At 52.5% G+C, this 21806-nt stretch overlaps 1 protein-coding gene across 1 annotated transcript in view; it reads left to right on the forward strand.

Annotated features, from left to right (window-relative positions):
- The window catches only part of PRKCA (protein kinase C alpha), a 380941-nt gene that overhangs the window by 322849 nt on the left and 36286 nt on the right, over positions 1-21806 (forward strand). Inside the window, exons 9-13 of the mRNA XM_060082984.1 lie at positions 10038-10172; positions 10938-11111; positions 13085-13176; positions 15604-15666; positions 16566-16704. Coding sequence (XP_059938967.1) covers positions 10038-10172; positions 10938-11111; positions 13085-13176; positions 15604-15666; positions 16566-16704 — 603 coding nt within the window. The remainder of the gene's footprint in view (positions 1-10037; positions 10173-10937; positions 11112-13084; positions 13177-15603; positions 15667-16565; positions 16705-21806) is intronic.

Below are 21806 nucleotides of genomic sequence, written 5' to 3' on the forward strand. Positions count from 1 at the left end.
AGAGAGACATTGTGTTTAAATCTAACTGCAAATGAGGATGAACGATTTGGGAACCTGCGTGACTGAGGACAAGAGTAGGCAAACTGCAGCCCACAGGCCAGATTCTGGCTGCTGCCTGTTTTTGTAAATAAGGTTTTATTGGAACACAGCCATGCTCGTTCACCCGTTCATTCACGTAGCTCTCACGCTGCAACGGCAGAGCTGAGTAGCTACGACGGAAACAGCATTTGGCTTGCAAAGAAAATACTTACTCTCTGTCCCTTTATGGAAAACGTTTGCCCACCCTAGATATAGGAGGATGAGCACTGAATTCAAAGATCAGAGTTCTGGATTCAGAAGCCAGGGAGGAAAATTGATTTAGACATGTCCACTAGGCCCCCTGGGCCTCAGCCTCCTCATCTGCAACACGGTTGGCCTTGATTAGCTTATTTCCAACTTCCTTTCAAATACTAAAAGCTCCCTCAGTCTTAGCACCGGGGAATGACCCTCTGCAGGCTGACCCAGGGCCTTGTTTCAAGGGCTGATGGAGAGGAGGGTAGCATTCTTCTCTCCCCACGCCCGGTGCAGGCATGACCCAGCTCCGTGGCCCTACGGAGCAGAGGTAGCTTTCTGGACAGGAGCATCTTCAACTGGACCATAGGCAGGTCTGACCTTTTCAAGGACTTTCTGTGGCTACAGGGCTCTAGTTCTGAGGCCCCTGCCCGCAGCTGAATGGCACACACCTGTGATTTGCTATCTCCCCATGATTCCCACATCCAGGAGAGAACTCCCGTGGGCAGGTGTCCACACAGGTGTGTAGGAGGACACAGGTTGCAGGGAGGCCGCAGTTGCAGTTTGGACTGTACTGCCGTGACGAGGAGGCGGGGTGACTTGGGGGGTCGCTTACCTAAGAACCACTGTTAAACTCTCTGAACCAATTAACTTCTCTCCCAAGACTGCTCTCCGTGTTACCTGGAGGTAAAGATGTGCTTCCATCTTGGCGGCTGATATAAAGCACATAGACCAAGCCAAATCTGAAAAGGAAGTGCTACCTATTAGGGATTCCAACCACGGAATTAGACACGGGACCTAAAAGAAACCAAGATCCTGCCTTCAGGGATGAGTCTGCCCTGAGGCTTTGGGTTTCCCCCCCTTTCTCTCTGACTTTCCATGGCCAGATTTGAGTGTCCGGCCTTGTGTACCAGCCTTTGCAATACCGGGACCCCTTGACCTGGCAATTCCACAGCAGGAACTTATCCTGGGGAGATCGGGGTTGTGCACAGAGATTTGGATTACAAAATTGTTCATCTGCACGTTGATGACAGTGAAAATTGGAAACAATCTAGGTGTCCAGCAGTAGGGGAGTTGTTAGATCAAGTGCAGGAGAGCCACACAGTGATGCGGGGGGCATCATACAGTCCCTAAAGCCACGCGGTAGAAGAGTGCCTGTAGCTTAAAAAGATCACATCATACACAGGGGAAAGACAGGTTACAAACAATAGAATTGTGTGCAGGTCAAATAAGAAAACATGAGGAGAGAGGATTAGAGGCGTATCTCACAAAATGTTCACAGTGATTATCTCATGATAAAATAATGGATATTTTAAATTGTCTTTTTTTTCACATGCCTATTAAATTTTCTAAACTGAACACATATAACAAGAAGTAGCATTCTTATAGAAATTATTTAAGAGCAATAACTCTGCCTTTTATAAAGTTTTATATTAGAAGGAATTGCCTTCCCCAATCCTTCCATTCAGTCTAGAAGTATTTGAGGATCATTCCACCCTGGGCTCTCTCCTGGGCACTGGAGACACATCAGTGAACAGAAAAGATGAGGTTCCCGCCCTCCTTCTGACAAAGGGAGAAAGAAATATATAAATAGGTAGTGAGAAGAGCTTGAGGGACGACAGGGTGCCATGTTGAAGCCTTGAGGTTAAAGCATCACCTGAGCAGAGATGGGAAAATGCCCTGCCCGTGTGGGCAGAGAAGGAGAAAGTGCAGAGACCCTCGGGCAGCAAGCATGCCTGGCATGTTCCAGAAGATGAAAAATTATTTAGCCAGAGAACAGCAGGCGTTTTATTTACTCTGTGCTACCCAGGAGGCTGTAATGCCCATTAAGTAGCATCATCTTAACCTGTTGCCCACTTAACTGAGTCGAGGTAATAGCTGTGACTTGTGGCTTATGAGAAATACACAGGACATACTCCATAAACAGTGTCATGGGAAACGCTTTCCTTTGCAGTTATCTTCTGAAACCACTTGATTTCTCTCTTTTTTTTTTCTTTTTTCTTTTTTTTTTTTTTTTTTTTTGCGGTACGCGGGCCTCTCACTGTGGCCTCTCCCGTTGCGAAGCACAGGCTCCGGACACGCAGGCTCAGCGGCCGTGGCTCACGGGCCCAGCCTCTCTGCGGCATGTGGGATCTTCCCGGACCATGGCACGAACCCGTGTCCCCTGCATCAGCAGGCGGACTCTCAACCACTGTGCCACCAGGGAAACCCTGATTTCTCTTTTAAAAGAAAAAAATATATATGTTATTAAAGTATAGTTGATTTACAATGCTACGTTAATTACTGCTGTACAGCAAAGTGATTCAGTTATACATATGTATGTTCTTTTTTTATATTCTTTTCCATGTGGTTTATCATAGGATATTGAATATAGTTCCCTGTGCTTATACAGTAGGACCTCTTGTTTATCCATCCTGTATACACTAGTTTGCACCTGCGAACCCCAAACTCCCAATCCCTCCCTCCCCCACCCCGTTCCCCTTGGCAACCACCAGTCTGTCCTCTGTGTCTGTGTGTCTGTTTCTGTTTCGTAGATAAGGTCATTTGTGTCGTATTTTAGATTCCACCCGTAAGTGATAGGTAATTAACGTTGCTCTGGTTGCAGGTGAACACCTCACCTTAGAGGCAGGATGCTGTGCGGGGCCCGTGGTTATACATGGCCTGGCTCTTTCTGTTACCCACGCCCTGGTTGATGGAGCAGCACCAAAACACCATCAGTCTTATGTTGCCAAGTTTGTTCAGATGTACAGATACAGACACAGAACATTTTTATAGCAGAAAAAAAAATTGTAGAAGAAATTTACAAGTATTCTTCTGCACCTACACCTGGTCATTGTTGGCCTGTCTGCCTTTGGAATCTTAGAATAGGAAGAACCTTCTATCATCAGGTTCCTCTCTCTACACTTTACTAACATCTATGGTAAATATATCCATCAAAGCCATATTTTCTACTATGCTAGCAAATACTATGTGTGTTATCAAAAACACTTTTACCAAATAGGAACGACTAGAATGTAGTTAAACGTGGAAGCAAACTTCAGAGGGTTCCCCAAAGGCTGTGTGATTGCAGGATAGACCCACTGGGGGCCTCCACGGTATTCCGACTCACTCTGTGTGATTTATAGAAACGCCACGCTAGGAGTCCTTTAAATTGTGAACCCTTTCAGTGACGGCAGACGGTTATGACTTCACAAGAATATATCTGTCGTATAAAATGAGACACATGTCGGCTATTAGTAAATTTTCCGATGGGGAAACAGTACTGCCTGTTCTCGGGTCCTGGTAATCCAGTTAGCACCATGATACCAGACTGGGCCTCACGCTGATATGCCATCTTTCAAGGAACCTAAGGATCCTGGGTTCTCAGTTGTTTAATCATAGCCAATAAACCATGCTGTGTTTCAGTCTAGTTGAAAAAAAAAGGGGGGGCATGCTAAAGCTTCAGCATTTAAAGTCACTATTACATTCTGCAACGCTATACATAGTTTCCATTTTTATTTCCTCTTTTAAAACTTTCTATGCCATTTTAATAAGTTGAGATCTTTTCCTGCACCTAGTCCTAGCCCAGCCTCTTCGGGGGCTACATAAGATTCTTCAGAAATCAGGGTGAGCAGTTGCTGACACCGGTTTCCTGTCCTGCCCACCAGGAGGGCACAGAAGCCCCCGGGGACATGCCTCGACCTCCCCACAGGTCCCAAGCCCCTGGGGAGTCTGTCTGCAGCCCCGACAGATACCCACGGGGCACAGGGTTTCTGGTCCACGCACCAGGCAGCCTGCAGCTGCTCACAGAGGCCTTCCACCCGCTGTGAGGGATCAGGTGTGTGCCAGGAGCCTGGGGTAGGCACCGACAGTGTCTCCCTCCCGGGGCAAAGGAAAGGAGACCAAGCTGAAGGGTGTGTTGTGAGGAGCTGCGGTGGTGGCCCTCCAAAAGGATTCCTCGTTTCATCTGCAGCGTCACCCAGGGATATAGAGGTCTTATCACCCCCGTATTAAACGTGAGGGACCCAAGCCCCAGAGAGGCCATGTAATCTGCCCAGGCTCACACAGCGAATATGGATGAGGGCAAGATTTGATCCAAGCTCTTTAGAATCCAAGTCAGGGGCTCTTTCCAGAGCTGACCTTGACTTATATGATAATTGAAGGTGTTTAGAGGTGAAAACAGTCTTGGGATCATTTAATCTGGGGGAGGAACATTTCGATTGTCTTAGATCAGCACATCTCAAGCTTTAAATGTGTGCAGGAACCACTTGAGGGTCTTGTTGAAAAAGCATGTTCTGATTTGGTAGATCTGGGGCGGGGTCGAGAGGCTGCATTTCTGACAAGCCGCCTGGTGATGCTGATGTGGCCAGTCCATGGACCACAGGACCTTTGCACTGCAAGTTCTTCAGAGGAGAGGCTACTTATTGATCTGGTTTCCTTAGCACCTAGCCCTCATGTCTGAGGCATGACAGACACACAGATATTTGTAGAACACATGCTACCGTGTTCTGAAGTCACACACGAGGACCCGGGGGTTCTGAAGACCCACTGTGTGCTGAGCAGAGACTCTGTGCTTGGGCTCCACTAGGCCCTCTTGGGAAAATGGAGGTGACTAGGAAGAAAAATGAGAGGTGCCACACGTCGAGCCCTTGCTGGGTACCAGTTACCGTGCCAGACGTCCTGGCATCTGCTCCTCCCAAGAGCCCTGCGAGAGGAAGGCCAGCAGGATCATCCGACGGGAGGATGGACCAGAGGCTCCGAGGGGCTCAGGGGCTTGTGCCCGGCCACACGCTGTGTGTGCTGAGCTGGGACTCGGACTGCGAACTCTGGGCTGCTGCTCGCCAGAGAAATTAACACAGGACGTCAGGCCTGAGAGGCGTCCCACCTGCAGGAGTGGAGGACGGGACCTTACTGCAGCTCCATGCCATCGGCTGCGGCTCAGAGCCCGGCCCTCCAACAACTTTCTTCACTCAGGATCTGAGCTTTCTCAGCATGGAGCATCGGCAGCCTTGGTGATGTTCTCTCTCCTCTGAATTTCAGCCTTCAGGAGGTATCCGGCTTTCCGGTCTCCGTGATTTGGATTCCCATCTGCTCACGGACCCCACAGGGCATCAGACTGGGCTGGGTCGTGTTTACGTTGCTGTGAGCTAGAGATGTCAGCACGATTGTTCTGATGCCTCATGGGTTTTCCCACAGCTCTGCCGCGAGACCCTCTATCCCTGGACATATACTGATTTTGTTTGCACTCCTGGTGGAGTCTGAGTTACGTTCCTGACACCCGGAGTTCTGTCAACAGTATGCAGGCCGGGAAGGGCAGGTCTCTCTGTCCTGCTCCGAGGCCGGCTGGACTCAGAAGGTCATTGCTGTTCTTCAGTCCAAGATCCCAGCGGGTCCTCTCATGGGAAGCGTGTCCCTGCAGAGAAGCTCTTCCAAGGGCCTGCTGGCCGGGCTGGCGTGGCCTCTGGGGAGGGCACCACGTGGTCATCCTCCGTGAAGGCTGGGATGCCCTCGTGACCCCTCCCTGTGGCTGCCCCAGCTTGACCAGTGACGGCGTGAGGGAAGGAATTGTGCCCAGCTATGAACGTCCAGATGCACAGCGTCAGGGCAGCTCTCGGAAGCGACCACCTGGTAACTGCTGCCTTTCTGTGTTAACGTTTGTCATCTCCCCCACGAGCCCCAGCTGCAGGCTGACTGTACAGCTCGTGGTTCGGCCTCGTCCGATTCTGTCAGTCCCAGTGCTCCCCATGAATTCACATGTCTGAGTGAGTGAATGAGATATTCAGTGAGTGTATAATCACGGGCCCCACGACTGCTGGGCCTGAAGATACAGACATGAATAAGATGGTCCCTGTCTTCCAGGGCCTCACAGTCTAGTGAGGAAGACAGATCAGCAAATCCAAGAAGAAGGTACAAGTGTGTGTTGAGGTTCTCCTGGAAGCCAACTCTGCCATAAGGTTTTGAGAACAAGAGTTCAACTGGGAACAGGGCTCAGCCCTGCTGGGGAAACGTGGCGTGGCATGACATGACATCCGTGACAGCAGCTGTGGGCCAGTCCAGGCAAGCACAGGGGCGCAGAGTCAGAGGTTCAGGGCATGGGGACCGGTCACAGACCCTGTCGGCCCCAGGTTGGAGATCCCAGGATGGAGACACCAGGAAGACAGAAGGGTGCCACTTGAGCTGGATTTGGGGACAAACCAGACAGCGAGGCCCCTGTGGGAAGGGCAACCAAAGATCCGAGGCCGGACAGACGGCCAGAGGGGTGGCGGTTAAGGTCCGAGGTAGGCCAGCCAGGGCTCCTCATCCACTAGGAGGGCTCGGCCTTTCTCTCCACCAGACGGGACGTCGGGGACCAGGACAGGATCCCCTGGAACAGGATCCCTGCAGGTAGCGGACGGGGGGTAGGGTGGAAGCGGGGAGACCAGCGAGTGGCGAGGGGGGGTGGTGACCAGACTGGCCAGAGAGGTCGAGAAGGAGGCCCTGAGGAGAGGGCGGATTCTGGACGAGTCTGAAGGCGGATCTGGCATGACAGGTTCGCTGTCGAGTGAGACCTCAATCACATAAAGACGCAGTAAATAAATACCAGCTGCCCTGGGAGCTGTTAGGAGGAGACCAGGGTGCCACGGGGGAGAAGAGCAGGACCACGTGATAGGTGAGCTGGACCCTGGGGAGGGGGCACAGGCCGGGGTGGAGCCGCACGCAGACAGCTTGGGGGGATGGATGAGAAGGCGGGGGTCGGGCCAGTGCCCACGCCCCTCCTGGGGTCCTCTGCCCTCCGGCCCCCAGGCCTCGCTGCCACCCCCAGAGACGCATCTCCCAAGGGATCCACCGGGGTCTCCTCCAGCCCCAGGTCAGGCCCACCCAGAATAATGAGATTCTGAGCTTGTGGGATTTTCTGCCGTTCGGAGAGCTGCTTTGAAAGCGCAGAGCTGCGGTGGCCGCAGGGCCTGGGCCGGGGGCATCCTGTGCGGGCTGAGGCCGAGGGGTCTGTGGGGCGAACTGCACTCGGGGGCAGGGCTGCTGCTTGAAGGCCCCAGGCCACTTCTTCCTCCGGCCGCCTGGGGCTGGGGGCCTCCCCGCGCTGGGGGCCGACCGTGGCCACGGGCTCGTGGCCCGCCTGGGAGTCAGGGTCTCTCGTGGCCAGTCGTCCCTCCCAGATCCTACACACTGATTTCAGAGCAGCATCCGGGCTTCAGAGGTCCCCGAGCACCTGACTGCGGGGGTATCCTGTCCCTGGAATGAGACCAAGGCCGCGGCCCTGGTACAGGCGGCGGATGCGGGCATGTGAGCCCCGCGTCAGGTTGGAGGCCTCGCTGCATCAGCCCGTGTCCCCTCTTGCACTGGAGTTGAAGCGCCAGAGGAGGGAGGGGCAGGGACGGTTGGGCAGGGCCACTGGGGCCACCGGGGGCACCTGCTCAGGGCCTCAGCTGCGCTCGGCGGCAGCAGGCATGTTCCTGCTGCTCCTCAGCTGTTCCAGCACCTCGAAGCGTGAGGCCACTGCATTTGGGCCTTTTCAGACATCATCATGAAGTTCCCGATGAAATTAAAGTCTCTGTACCTCTTTCTGATCCCTTTTTTCTTTGTAGCCATCGGAAGAACAGAATAGAGGAGCATAGTCGGTATTCCCATCTTGAACTTCCTGATTATCTAAATTTAGGCACAAACTGGAAGGCTTATCAAGTTGGAATCATTCTTGGGCCGATGTTTGGAGGACAGGGCTGGTCCTGCAGTTGACGGGAGGGTGAATGTAACCCACGTGGTTACGTCCTGGCTCCTTCTCACGAGTCTGTCTGAAAATTCCTTCCACCCGTTGTCGACGGGGAGGCCTGCTGAGGTCTCCTTCCAGTTTTATTTCTGTAGAGCATCCGTGTTTCCCGTGGTCCCCGGGTCCACACGTCTTTCCTGCCACCTCGCACATGCGCTGTCACCGCGGCCCTAGTACAACTGCCTTAAATACTTCCAGCCTTGAAGCAAAAGAGTGGGGCCATCTTTCCCCCATGTTTTAGTGCCTCTGCTTAGATGGGCTCACTCAGTTCATCCGAGCTAGCACTCAAGCCCCAGGGTTTGATCTCTCTACGAATGGGTTATTTTGATCAGAGAAAAGCGTCACCTAACAGCCCAGCATGTGATGAACACGATCGGGCTTCATTTCTTACTTCCTTCTACCATAATGCTGAGTGCACAGCTCGTGCCGAGTGCGGGACCGGGCCTGGGGCTGCGGAGGCGGCTGACGGGCTCCTTCTGCAAACGCGGATCCTCCCCAGCAGAGCCGGCTGCAAGCAGCTCCCTCAGTAACTGTGGATGAGGGGCTCCTGCGCATGGGGAGGGTGGGTGATCCCTCGAGAGCCTCCTCTGCTGCTAAAGAAGTAATCCCACGTTTCCCTGCAAGGGCTGGGGCCGCTCTGGTCATACACGAAAGCTCTCGAGAGCCTTCTCCACCTCCTGCCATCTTCTTGGGAGCCAGAGCTTCCCTTGCTCAGGTCTGCTGGACCCCCTCATTAAGAACAGGGCCAGAGCAAGAGTCTTTGCCATTTGGCCCAGGGCTGCCTTTCCAGCTGCTGACCGGCAACTGGCCTCTCCCTGGCAGGTGGATTTCGGCCTGTGGGGAAGCCCGCACCTGCTCCAGGGCCTCCACAGGCTCCTCCACCGGCTCAGACGCCCCCGTGTGATCCCCTTGCCTTGCCTTCTCTGCACCTTTCGCCTCTGACCTGAGACTCTTAACTCCCCGTGAGAGTAACGAGGGGTGGTCTTTACACAGCATGAGTCTAGTGGAGATGAGAACTCCTTTGGGTAACTCACAGGTCACGACCCAGGATTCTTCAGATGCAAACAGCACTGTGGGCTTCGTGGGAAACCAGATGCTCTTACATGTCACCATTCTTCATGAGTCCAACTCTTTACCTTAAAAAAAAAAAAAAAAAACCAACCCTCTGTTCTTCTTACTGTGCCTTTTAAAGTTGCAATAAATCATCCTCATGGCCTGCCATTTAAGCGGTTTTTCTCCAGAGGACACACTCTCCCTTTCTGCATGGGTTTCTGCAGATTAATCTTAAGTTGGAAAATCTGCAAATAAGGAAAGCATCAGTACACAGTTTATTTCTTTTATTACATTAACTGTCACAAAGCCCCGTTTTCCCCAAGAAGTTAACCTTTCCATCCCTGGATGAGAATTAACCCTCCCTTGCCAGAGCCCTGTGACTTGATTCTCATTTAAAGACATAAAGAGTCGGCTTCCCTGGTGGCGCAGTGGTTTAAGAATCCACCTGCCAATGCAGGGGACACGGGTTCGAGCCCTGGACCGGGAATATCCCATATGCTGCAGAGCAACTAAGCCCGTCAAGACAACTACTGAGCCTGCGCTCTAGAGCCCGCAAGCCACAACTACTGAGCCCGCGTGCTTAGAGCCCGTGCTCCACAACAAGAGAAACCACCGCAATGAGAAGCCTGTGCACCGCAGTGAAGGGTAGCCCCTGCTCGCTGCAACTAGAGAAAGCCTGTGCGCAGCAACGAAGGCCCAAATGCAGCCCCCCAAAATAATTAATTAATTAATTAAAGAAAAAAAGACATAGAGAGTCGTCTTGTGATGAGTACGGGCAACTCTTTGCTCCTTTGAAAATGTTGCCCTTAGGGTGAGTATAGCCACGGAGGTAGGAAGAGATGCTTCCTCACCCTGGTTCCCTTTCTCACCCCATCCCATCCCCACACAGTATCCAGCTCAGCCACAGAGTTTTCTGTCACTTTTTTCCCTGGTAGAACGACTGGAGGTTTTCACGTGTGTGCTTGTTGTTTAGAAAGCCAAGCTCGGCCCTGCTGGCAACAAAGTCATCAGTCCTGAGGACAGGAGACAGCCTTCCAACAACCTCGACAGAGTGAAACTCACCGACTTCAACTTCCTCATGGTGCTGGGCAAGGGCAGCTTCGGGAAGGTAAGAGAACCGGGTCCACGGCGGGGCCGGGCTTTGGCAGAGAACGTTGGGGTCAGTCCCATTCTCCCCGAGGATTCCAGAGCAGCCCTTTAGATTCCCTGTGCTCTGCACACATTTCTCAGTGGTTTCCCAGTTCCATTTCATTAAAAACAACTGTATCCAAAAAGCCACACGAGGCTCCCGGTGTGTCTCCGTTTCTGGGTGCATGATGGAGTGGGTGCTCCAAGATGTTGGACGAGTAGCTTTCACAACTAAAAATTGAATGTTGACTCATAGTAAGCAGACGTAATCATTAACAGATGCTGAACTGGGTTTCTTCAGTGGTCGGCCTGTGTACCTACGTTTGCTTCTCTGGTCCCATACCTCATGATAGATCCAGGAGCTGATTTTGATCCTGCCCCCTTTTTTCCGGACTTGGCTCCTGACTTGTGAGAAGTGTACAAAGGTCAGCCACATCTCTGCTCTGACGATGCTCCTGTGAGACGTGCTAGACGCACGACTCCTGCAGAGAATGTTGAGTGCCCCTTTCAGCGGCTGCCGTGGTGCCCTTGTGCAGCCACAGCCCACACGGAGCATAAACCCTGGCAGCGTAGAAGCTAGGCAGCCTGAGGAATTTCATGCGCAGCGATGTGCAGTATTTCAAGACCGGCACACGAGGTGGAGCTTTGTTAACATTGCCGAGTCCACACGCACCGCCCGAGCGGCCCCCCGCCCCCGTGCCAGCCGTGTGCCGGGAGGTTCAGGCTGCCCTCGGTGTGCCCGCAGGTGATGCTGGCGGACAGGAAGGGGACGGAGGAGCTGTATGCCATCAAGATCCTGAAGAAGGACGTGGTGATCCAGGACGACGACGTGGAGTGCACCATGGTGGAGAAGCGGGTGCTGGCCCTGTCGGACAAGCCCCCGTTCCTGACGCAGCTGCACTCCTGCTTCCAGACGGTGGTAAGGGCCCTCGGGAGCTGCCCCCAGTCACACAGCGTCCTCGGGGTCCGAGCCAGCCTTCCGCCTGGGAAGAGGCTGGAAACAGACAAAGCGTGGGGACCTCTCAGCCCCACGTCCTCCTCTGCCGAGCAGCCTGGGAACCACTAGTGGATTCGGGGCATCCCCCTCTGTGATGTGCCCTACTTAGAGACTTAGTGTTACTTCCATTTAGTTCCGTGAATGCTTAGAGCAAAGGTTTCCTTAACACACACCAGGCAATGTTAAGACTTAGAGAGACAAAACAGTAACTCACAGTCCTGGCTTGTTAAGACCCCCGAGTCCCTCTGTCAGAGCATCAGGAGACCCACTGTCGTGACAGAGTATGTTCTTGAATGCGCACAGCAGGGGGCGCCGCCTGGCCTGTTTTGTATGGCCTGTGAGCTCTGCGAAAGGTTTAGACAAAGTACTGTTTTGTGACATGCGAGCATTAGATGAAATTCTGATTTCAAGGTCCATAAATAGTTCTCTTGGGACACAGCCCTGCCCCTTCACTTACCCAGCATCTGCCGCTTTCGTGCTGCAAAGGCAGAGCTGAGTAGTTACAAGACACACACAGAGCCTAAAATATTCACTGTCGGGCCCTTTACAGAAAACGTTTGCTGAGCCCTGCCATATAGGTTAACTAAAGAGAGGACAAAATAATTTCCAAAGCGCTGGTCAGCCGATTATGGGACCCTGGCGTGGTGCTTGCGAGTAACCTACAAGAAATATAAACATTTAGATGGCACCACAGTGACGCCTTTCCCAAAGATGGGCTCTGCAGGCCTCCGCGGCTGTCCTCCTGCAGACGTGGCTCAGTACTCAGTAGCCGTCGTGGCTACTAGCAAAGCAGCACCCTGGAGCCTCGGGTGGACAGTGGGGCCGCAGGGTCGGGCCCTGGCCACTGCGGGTCAGCCTACTGCCTGCAGCCGGCCGGCCCTCTGCTCCCAGCAGCAGCTCCTAGGTAGCGCCAAGGAGGGAAGTTAGCGATAGGCAGAGAAGAGAAAGAAACCCAGTCCAGATCCCGTAACCCTGGTTACACTGATTAAGCTCTGGAAAGCTGCAAAGCAGAGAAGTAAAATTGAAATTAAAGTTTGTAACAGGAAAGCGAGAGATTGAAGCTCCCAGAGCCATTTCCCTGGCTGTTAGCAGCAGCTCCAACATTTTTCTTTTTTCCTGTGCACGACTTTAATGTATAATAACCTCTGTGAAATGGTGGTGTTTTCTGGAAGAGAGCAGAGGTCAGCTCTTACCTTGTGCTGTGCTGTTACTTCCTCTTACACCCGCTCAGTCTCCCCATCTGTCCCAGCGTATTGTCCTCATAAATATGCAGATTTACTTAGTTCTGTGATGTATGGGCTTCATGGGGCCAACACTTAGCATATCAGTGACAGAGAAAATGAAAAACAACACTTGGGCATAAAGAGAACATTGGGTTAACCTCTCTGCGTACAGTCCCATCCCTCACAGTCAACACCACTGAGCACCTGTAACGTACAAGCCCGACCTCACCACGAGCTTTGCTCTCAGGAGCATCTGGGTAAACACGATACGTTACTGTGGCATTGCCTCGTAGACGTTGCGAACCAGAACACTGGTTAAGATGAAGTAATGGGCCCATATGGATCCTTCACGCCGTCCCTAACTTAGAAGTGTATCCTGTGTGTAGGAGAAGAGGGAAGAAAGTTTGAGGCCACTCCTGTGATCGGGAGCAGACAGGCTGACATAACCCGTCGTTTCAGGGTTACGTCGTGACTCTATACGTCCCAAGGCCCTCACGCAATAGGGCTTAGTACTTATTCTTTATTTGGGGGAGAACACCGTGACTGGCTCTACTGGGCGAACCCGCCAGTGTGGCCCATGTTTTCCTAACGAGACAGCAGAGCACAGTTGGGAGGGTGGAGGCCGCCACCCTGCTGCCGTCAACCCACTCACCTGTCCACCTTGGTCCTCAGGATCGGCTGTACTTCGTCATGGAATACGTCAATGGCGGGGACCTCATGTACCACATCCAGCAAGTGGGAAAATTTAAGGAACCGCAAGCAGTGTGAGTAGTTTGTAAAGTCCCCGAACGTAGACCGCGCCCCACTCCCGCCCGAGAACCTCTGCCGGGGGGATCTGGAAGTGGGGCTGGGCCCGGATTGGGGTGGAGCACTGTTACCTTCCCGGGGGCAGGTCGGTGGACAGGGTCCACCTAAACGTCTCCTCCGGAGCAGTTTATTCTACTTCCGGCAAGTTGGAGATGCAGGTGTATAGATGGCCTGTCACCCCATTCCACCCTTGTCGATCGAGCCATTCAGTCATTAGTTGAACAAATAAAGGGGCTCTGGGTGATGGGCCGAGCAGAGGGCCTGGCTGGGGAACAAGAGAGCCTGGAAGGGGCCTCAGGGGGGCCTGACAGCATCAGGTGAAGTTTCCACAGGGCCCTGGCCAAGAGGAGATGGAAGGATGGCCGGTGGAGGCGGGGCAGGTGACAGTCTGTGTGGAGGACAAAGGCTGGAGCCTAAGACTAGCCAGTGTATGGAGACACTTTCTGGAAGAAGAAAACCAGAACTTGGTGCCTGGGGGTGAGGAGAGAGAAGCCTCTCCAGGTGCTGCCCGTCTGTAGACTGGGGAGGGGCAGCCATCCGGAGGAGGAGGTTGCAGGGGATCATTAGAAGGTCTCAGTGGGATGCATAGATCGGCAGCCCCGGAGAGAGATGTGGGCTCCAGGGGAAGACAGAGTCATCCATCTAGAGGTGAGGCTTTGAGACCTGAAGAATCACCCCATTTTCCAGGAGCCAGGAAGTCCCGGGAAACTCACAGAAGCAGATCTAAACACACAGCTCTTTTGTCCCCAGAGTGAGGATGCCCAGTGCGCAGGTGCCCTGATGAATCGAGTGGGCAAACGTTAATTGGGTTCTGGCCGATGTTCAGTCTGAAAGATAAGCCTGGGGCACTTCCGGTCCGTGCGGGGTGAGCCGGTCTGGGGAAGGCTCACTGGAGACAGAATGGGGCATTCTTGGGGACGCTCAAAACCGAGGGGCGGATGGCCCTGTCTCTCGTGTTGTTAGTTACAGAGCATTAAAATGCACAGGTTACAGAATGAAGCTTGACAGCACAGAGCTGTAAAGAGCCAAGGGCAGAAGAGCCACCTTCCATCATGAACTAACAGGCCGTCCCACTTAGTACCATTCCCTTGTATTTGTGCTGCTGGAAAGTTTTTCACTTTAAAAATACAGCAAAGCATGAAAAAAATCATATGACAGTCACCTGTGACCCCTTCTCTTCTCCCTCCTCCGCCCCCTGCCAGCCCTCAGAGGTGCCCTCCTGCCCCCCGCTGAGGGTTTGGTGTTGTTTCTCTGCTCATGTAAACACGTGTGCTTTTTTATTTTTATTTTTATTTTTTTTGTGGTACGCGGGCTTCTCACTGTTGTGGCCTCTCCCGTTGCGGAGCACAGGCTCCGGATGTGCAGGCTCAGTGGCCATGGCTCACGGGCCTAGCCGCTCTGCGGTATGTGGGATCTTCCTGGACTGGGGCACAAACCCGTGTCCCCTGCATCGGCAGGCGGACTCTCAACCACTGCGCCACCAGGGAAGCCCACGTGTGCTTATTTGAAGCCTCCGGGGTATGACGTTTACACAGGCAGCATCTTGTGTCTTAGACGTCAAGAACTCCTAAACGCTGTGCAAATTTTAAAACCTGCTTCAGCACTTACTCAGAGTTTCAGATATTGACCCATGAACAATTTTGAAGTGAAGGCAGTAACTGCTTTTTATTATGAATTATTTAAAAGGGTGCATCAGGGGGCTTCCCTGGCGGTCCAGCGGTTAAGACTCTGCACTTCCAATGTAGGGGACGCGAGTTCGATCCCTGGACGGGGAACTAAGATCCCACGTGCCTCGCGGCCAATAAATAAATAAATTTTTTAAAATTGTAAGAATATTGAAAAAATAAAAAGGGTGCATCAGGTCTGAATCCTGGCGTGGGTCCCATTTCTCTCAGCACTTGGGGTAGGGGTGAGGGGGTGAGTAAACCACCTGCAGAGATCATCACACACTGTCCTTTGTCTTCCAGGGCATAAGTGTATTTTCAAACACTAATGTATTCTGCCCTTGAATAGGAAAATGGAAATTTGCTCCAATCTACCGTAGCCCTGACATAGAACAGCCTAGCAGACAGCCATTCTTTAAAAGATCGTATTCAAAATGTCTTTTAAGCAGTAATTACCTGTCTACCTGCCCCAGACAAGAAGCGTTTATTTGGGGGCAGGTAATAAACCTGCTTCATTGATTTTACTAGCTGTATCATTCCTTGGGGAAGTTGGAGTCATAAAACGGCAGAGGGTTGACGACACATGCAGGGCAGTGCTGATCTCTGGTCATCCAGGGTCTCCCACTCTTTTGCCATTTCGATGCCCGATCTTGAGGGTAAAAAGTATCCAGGAGGCCAAAGAAAGCAAGCCAGACACCTGACAGGCGTTTTCTTTTGCAGGTTCTACGCAGCAGAGATTTCCATTGGGTTGTTCTTTCTTCATAAAAGAGGAATCATTTATAGGTGTGTATCGAAGCCCTGCTGGCCGCAGCACTGTGGAGGCTTTGCTGGACCTCTGGGTTCTGTGGGTATGAGTTCTGTGATGGGGACTTAGAACGTGGAACGGACCCCCACCACCACCACCACGCCCCGGGTCACGGAGACCTGCAGGGACCACCATTCTTTCCGCAGCCTCCGGGCAAATCCGAACCACCTTCTGGTTTCCGGACCTCAGAAGATCGTTTATCTCATTTCTGCTTCCGCAAGAAAACATGCTTTTCTTTTCCCTGCCAGCTCCTTCCTCTGCCTTTGACTTGGCACAGAGGTGAGGGGCCAATGAAAGCTGCATTTCTGTTGGCGATGCTCCGCAGAGGGGCACGGGGAGCCGGGAGGGGACGGGGACGACTGCTGGATTCGGTTCCTCCCGCTCTTGGTCACAATGAAGGGAGAACGTTCTCCAGTGTTAAGCAGAGATTAATTAGAAGACCATACGGCACGGGGCAGAATGGAAGGGACGCAGGTGACCCAGCGAGGTTGTTCTGAGCCCATGATTTGCATACCTGGCTGTGTGTCTGATCTCTCCGGGTGGGACACTAATAAACCGGTGACTGGGGCCTCCTCAGAGCTGCTCATTTGGGGTCTCTGGTGATTCACCTGCACAGCCAAGGTTGGGAATCACTAGCTCAGTCGTTTAGTCATTCGTTCAGTCTGCATTTATTAAGTACCTGCTGCATGCTAGACACTACGCTGGGCTCTAGAGATGGAAAGATAAATAAGTCCTAATTCCTGGTCCCAGCACTCCCGTGACTGTAGTTCATGTGCCACTGGGACGCAGCCACTCATGGGCGCTTCTATCTCACGAGCAGCAGAGCAAAGCATGTGACATTACGGGAAGGATGCTGATGCCACCCGCTTCTTTGCAGAGACCTGAAGTTAGATAACGTCATGCTGGATTCAGAAGGACATATCAAGATCGCGGACTTCGGGATGTGTAAGGAGCACATGATGGATGGGGTCACGACCAGGACCTTCTGTGGGACCCCGGATTACATCGCACCGGAGGTAGGACCCCGACTGGCCCGGTGTTTTAGACCAGGGCTTTCCAGCTGCAGACACAGCCCCCTCGTGGGATGTAGAGTCATCCCTGAATCACCAAGTCGATGTGTGGGGAATAAATAATGCAGAAAAAGAAACCATGAGAACTCCCCGCACAAAGTAAGGGTACGCCTTGGTTCACGGAACTTTTGTTTTTGTTACACATACGTGTGAGATGCGTGCATGATAGAACATACGTATTTCTTACATGGTCACCAGCAAACCAGCTTAAGAAACACTGTGGGGCAAAGAAGGGAGGATCTTGCTTGTGGGAGGGCTCTGCATGGAAACACTGGGTCAAAGGCAGTTCCGATGATGCCTATTTAGCAAAATCAGAGTGATTTATTTTTTGTTTTGTTATGGTTTGTTTCTTTTTTTATTGAAGTATAGTTGTTTATAATGCATTAGTTTCAGGTGTACAACAAAGTGATTCAGTTATATAAATGTGTATGTATCGATATATACATATGTATACATATATATATATTCAGATCCATTCTCTGATTTCCTTTCCATTATGTGTTATTACAAGATATTGAATATAGTTCCGTGTGCTCTACAGTAGGTCCTTGTTGTTTATCTCTTTTATATACCGTAGTGTGTATACGTTAATCCCAATCTCCTAATTTATCCCCCCCTTCCCCTTTGGTGACCGTAAGTTTGGTTTCTGTGTCAGAAAATCAGTGGTTGCTGCTCTCAGCAGCACACTGCAGTGGATCATGGGAAGAGCACACCCATGTGGTTCTAAGCAAAGTGGCTCCAAGATTTGTGTGTTGACTGCAGTGGCCATGCTGCATTGTCTTTGTCATAACACATATTGAGCAGCTTTCTTCCTCTTTTACAAAGCTTCCTCCATGCCAGTGATTGGGTGGGTTAGAACCCTGGGTCGCTGTGTAGCCACCTTTCTGACCACGCCCCACCCTGTGGACGGCACCGTCCCTTCCCCACTGAGCTCCAGCAGGGAGGGGAGGATGGATTCCACGTTAGGCCAACCTTCGGCTCTTTGCAGAGCTCTCGTGTCAGCTGTCGGGTGGCTTTGTGGTAGTTACTCAGCATTAGCGCCTCATGCGTTTATCTCCGAGGCAGTAGCGATAGCCAGAAAGACACGCGATTAGAAATCCAACCGGGGTGAGCTGCACCCCTGACGTTATTATTTACAGGCTGTGGGAGCTCAGGCAAGTTTCTCAAACTGTCTGAGCCTCCGTTTCTACAGTGGCAAGTCAGGGATGATACTGTCTGCCCTGCAGAGTTGCTCTGAGGACTAAGGTGCCTAGCACAGTATTTGCACCTGGCAACCCTCGTTACCATTATTCCAAAAGGGAAGCTAATCCTTATCCCTTTGCTAAGGCTTTTTTTGCCAGTTATATTCCTAGACTGTGTAGGAACATAGGCTTAGAACATTGACTTAGAAACTTAAATTCTGAATTACGTGGGCAAAGATGGGATGTTCTCTTGATACATAACCTACATAACCTCTTTCCCTGCAAACAGCTCACACCTTAGTATCTCCATGCATGTAATGAGCTTCAATATCTTTCAAACATGAAGGATAGAGAGATGGTGCAGAAAAAAATACAACCTCCTGATGCAGTATTTATTCTGAAGCCTCCTACTGGCTGACATGTATTAAACAGGCTGTGATTATGAGCTGTGCCCACTCTGTGCAACACCCACCAGTTGCTGTCAAAGCTTGGTGACAGGGAACGGCAGCAGTTAGAGGAATAAAGGTGGCTTTGAACTTCGTCAAGACCAGGTCCCTGCCGCTCAAACAAACAGCTTCCTGTGTTCAGTGACACCTCAGCCATCTGACATCACCAGGGGTGACAGCGTTCCACACAGATGAAATTGTCCAAGTAATTGAACTTTGTTGCCTTTTTTCGCGAGGTTCCTTGCAGTGCTAATTTCATATGGCTGCTATAACAGCTGCTAGCTTAGTGGATTAAAACAGTGCAAATTTATTATCTTACGGTTCTGGAGGTCAGAAGCCCACAGCAGTCTCACTGGGCTAGCGCCAAACTGCCGGCAGGGCTGCACACCCTCCAGCAGCTCGGGGGAGAATCTGTGCCTTGTCCAGCCTCTGGGGCTTGTCTGCAGCCCTCGGCTCATGGGTCTTCCTCCATCTTCTGTGCCAGAAGCGTAGCATCTTGTAATCTCTCTCCCTCTCCTTTCTAGCCCCGGCCCTCCAGCCTCCCTCTCCTAAGGACCTTTGGGATTACATGGGGCTCACCCAGATAATCCAGGGTCATCTCCCCATCTCAAGGGGACATGCCTTGTCGGTCGCAAGGCAAGTGGTCCTTCGTTCACTTGACTCACTTGCCATATCGGATTCTGAGCCTCTTGCAGTCTTCCAGAAGCCTGTCCTAGAAGACCCTGGCCATTGCTGTCTTCCTGGTCACTTTTTTGGGCCAACAGAGACTAGGTTGGCCTGGAAAAGACCCTTTGAACTGAGAAGTTGTTTGCCATTTAGGAGATCGCACCTGTATGGGGCTGGCCATGTCATGCTAAGAACCTGAGGACGTGGTATCAGAGAGAGGGATGCTGGGAACGTCCATCAGGGAGAGGGATGCTGGGAACACCATCAGAGAGAGGGATGCTGGGAACATCCATCAGGGAGAGGGATGCTGGGAACATCCATCAGGGAGAGGGATGCTGGGAACATCCATCAGGGAGAGGGATGCTGGGAACATCCATCAGGGAGAGGGATGCTGGGAACAGGCCGTCAAAGAGGGCTTTATGGAAAACGAGCTTTGGGCCTCTTAATACACACTGGATCACATGTTCTGGCTCTGGATACCCTCAGGTTCTGTAAGCCTTCATTCCTCTCCTTATACCCACTGTGCAAGCAGTCAAGGAGCACCTGCCATTTATCGAGTGTCCACTGTGTGCTGGTCACCTTCTGTACTTTCTTCTCATCACAAACCCTGTAGAGGAACAGGCCGGCAGGCCTGTCTTTCAGATGAGTGTCCCAGGCAGTCAGTAACAGCCTGGGGCCACGTTTGCTAAAAATGCCGGAATGCAGCTGCCTCCCCAGGCTCAGGCTGCCTGCAGACCTTCACGCTGCCCGCCACGCTGAGCCACTCAAACCCGGGGCAGTTTGTGTGTCCACAGAGCATTCTGCACGCTTGCTGTACCTACCAAGCATGGCATCGTGGGGACACAGAAAGAGAGCACACGGGGCCTTGCCCTGGAAGTGCTTCCCGTCTAGAGGAGGTGACGCAAATAGGAACCAGAATCTACACCTAGATGCCGGTTGACTTTCAATGAAAAATAATCTGCGCTCCTTTGGGAGCTCTGTCAGGAATAACTTTAGGTTGTTTGGCCTTTTGCTAGCATTTTCTTCATAAGGGTCCGGGAATTTGGCATATTTCACCCAAGGAATCATTGCAGGGTAGAGAAAAGACCATCTAGGTTCCAAGTTTCTGAATTTGCTCAGAGGTGAAAATAATCCTGTCCTCTGTGTAAATCTTTCTGTCAGGCAAAGGCAAAATAATTATCTTAGGTGGCATTTTCCTAAATAGGCAAATAAATTAAATATTTATGGATGTTCATTAAAAGCCTTGAAATGGATTGATACTGTAGCATCTCCTTAGCCGGTAAAGATGAGCAAAGGCAGAAAATGTCACTAACATGCAGGTTTGGCGCTGAGATGGACGCTGGGAAAGGGGCACCAATCAGGAACTAATCCCTGAAGCCGACGTGAAGGGGACTCTTTGCTTTGACATAGAAAGGATGCTTCGAGGTCAGCGAGAGAGCCCTTGAGGCTTTACCTGGGCTTCATCCCCCACCTGAAAGTCGGCTATTCCGAGCGAGCGAGATGCAGTCACAAGGCAGGTATCTGCCGCGGACGAGCAGCAGCCTGGACACTAGCATCGCCCAGCCTTTCCTGGGAGAGCGAGGCAGCGGTAGGGGCGAAGCTTCTGGAAAGTGCGCCACGTGGAACCCTCGCTCTTGGCCTGATCGTGCCGGGGTGTGTAGCCCACACGCAGAGGGCGTCACCCACAGTGTGGGCAGTGCCTGTTCCAGACCGGGCCCTCGGAACGCAGCTTCCGTTTGGTCACGCCTGATACACGAGCAGAGGTTGTGCCACTTGGTAGGAGACAAAGGTGGGATTTGCAGCCGAGACCTTCCGACCCCAAAGCCCGTGTGTCCTGTGCACGTATCACAGCACCTCCAGGGAGATGAGAAGACTCCCCAAGAGAAAGAGCAGTGAGAAACGAGCGCTGAGATGTTACAGACCACTTCTTCTTTAACGTCCGAGGGGTCTGAGTCCTGACCAGACCTTTCCGTCTCTGGGGCAGCGAGTCAGGATCGTGGTCCAGCTGCCCATCCTGGGCAGACCTCTCAGAAGCCGGGGTAAGCCAGCAGCTCTAGGCCCCTCCCCCTCAGGTGCTCACCGAGGTTCCACCAAGCACCCCCTGCCAGGAGCGTCAGGGGCTGGAAGCAGTTAGGAGCGGGCCACTGCAGCCCAGGGGAGCTTGGAGATACGGGCGAGACCGTGTCCCCAGGTGACGACAGACGGTCCTGCAGCACGGGACAGCCCCAGGGGGAGAAGCCTGCGGGTCCCCCCGCCACCAGCTGCCCACAGGCAGACGCTCACACTTGCCGTCTGTGTTGGGCTGGATGCGTTCAGAGAGCTGGAAGCCCGTCCCCGGGGTCCTGGCCTCTCCTTTCAGCCCTGCGAGAAGGCCCGCATGGGATTGCCCCTGACGACAGCCAGAAGTCTGCATTTTTATGTAAAATATGCCTGATTCTTCTCTCCTTCCCTCTACCTGGACCCTCCTTTCCCGGGGGTCAGCCTGCTCCCTCCTTCTCCTCCTTGAAGCCTTGGCGCAAATGTCACCTCCGGGAGGTCACCTTTCCTGGCCACCCTGGTTCAGGGGGCAGACCTCCAGCCGCGTCCCTGGTCCCCTTCTGCGGTGCACGTCACCCTCGGATGGACCACGTCGCGTGCTCACGTGTTTACTTCTTTCTTTGTCTCCCGCTGAGCTCCAGGCAGCAGGACCCTTGGCTTTTGTTCATGGGTGGGCTGCTACCCCGGGGGCAGGAGGGATGGGGGGGGCAGGCGTAGC

Source organism: Mesoplodon densirostris, chromosome 18 (assembly GCF_025265405.1).
Source record: "Mesoplodon densirostris isolate mMesDen1 chromosome 18, mMesDen1 primary haplotype, whole genome shotgun sequence".
Classification (NCBI taxonomy): domain Eukaryota; kingdom Metazoa; phylum Chordata; class Mammalia; order Artiodactyla; family Ziphiidae; genus Mesoplodon; species Mesoplodon densirostris.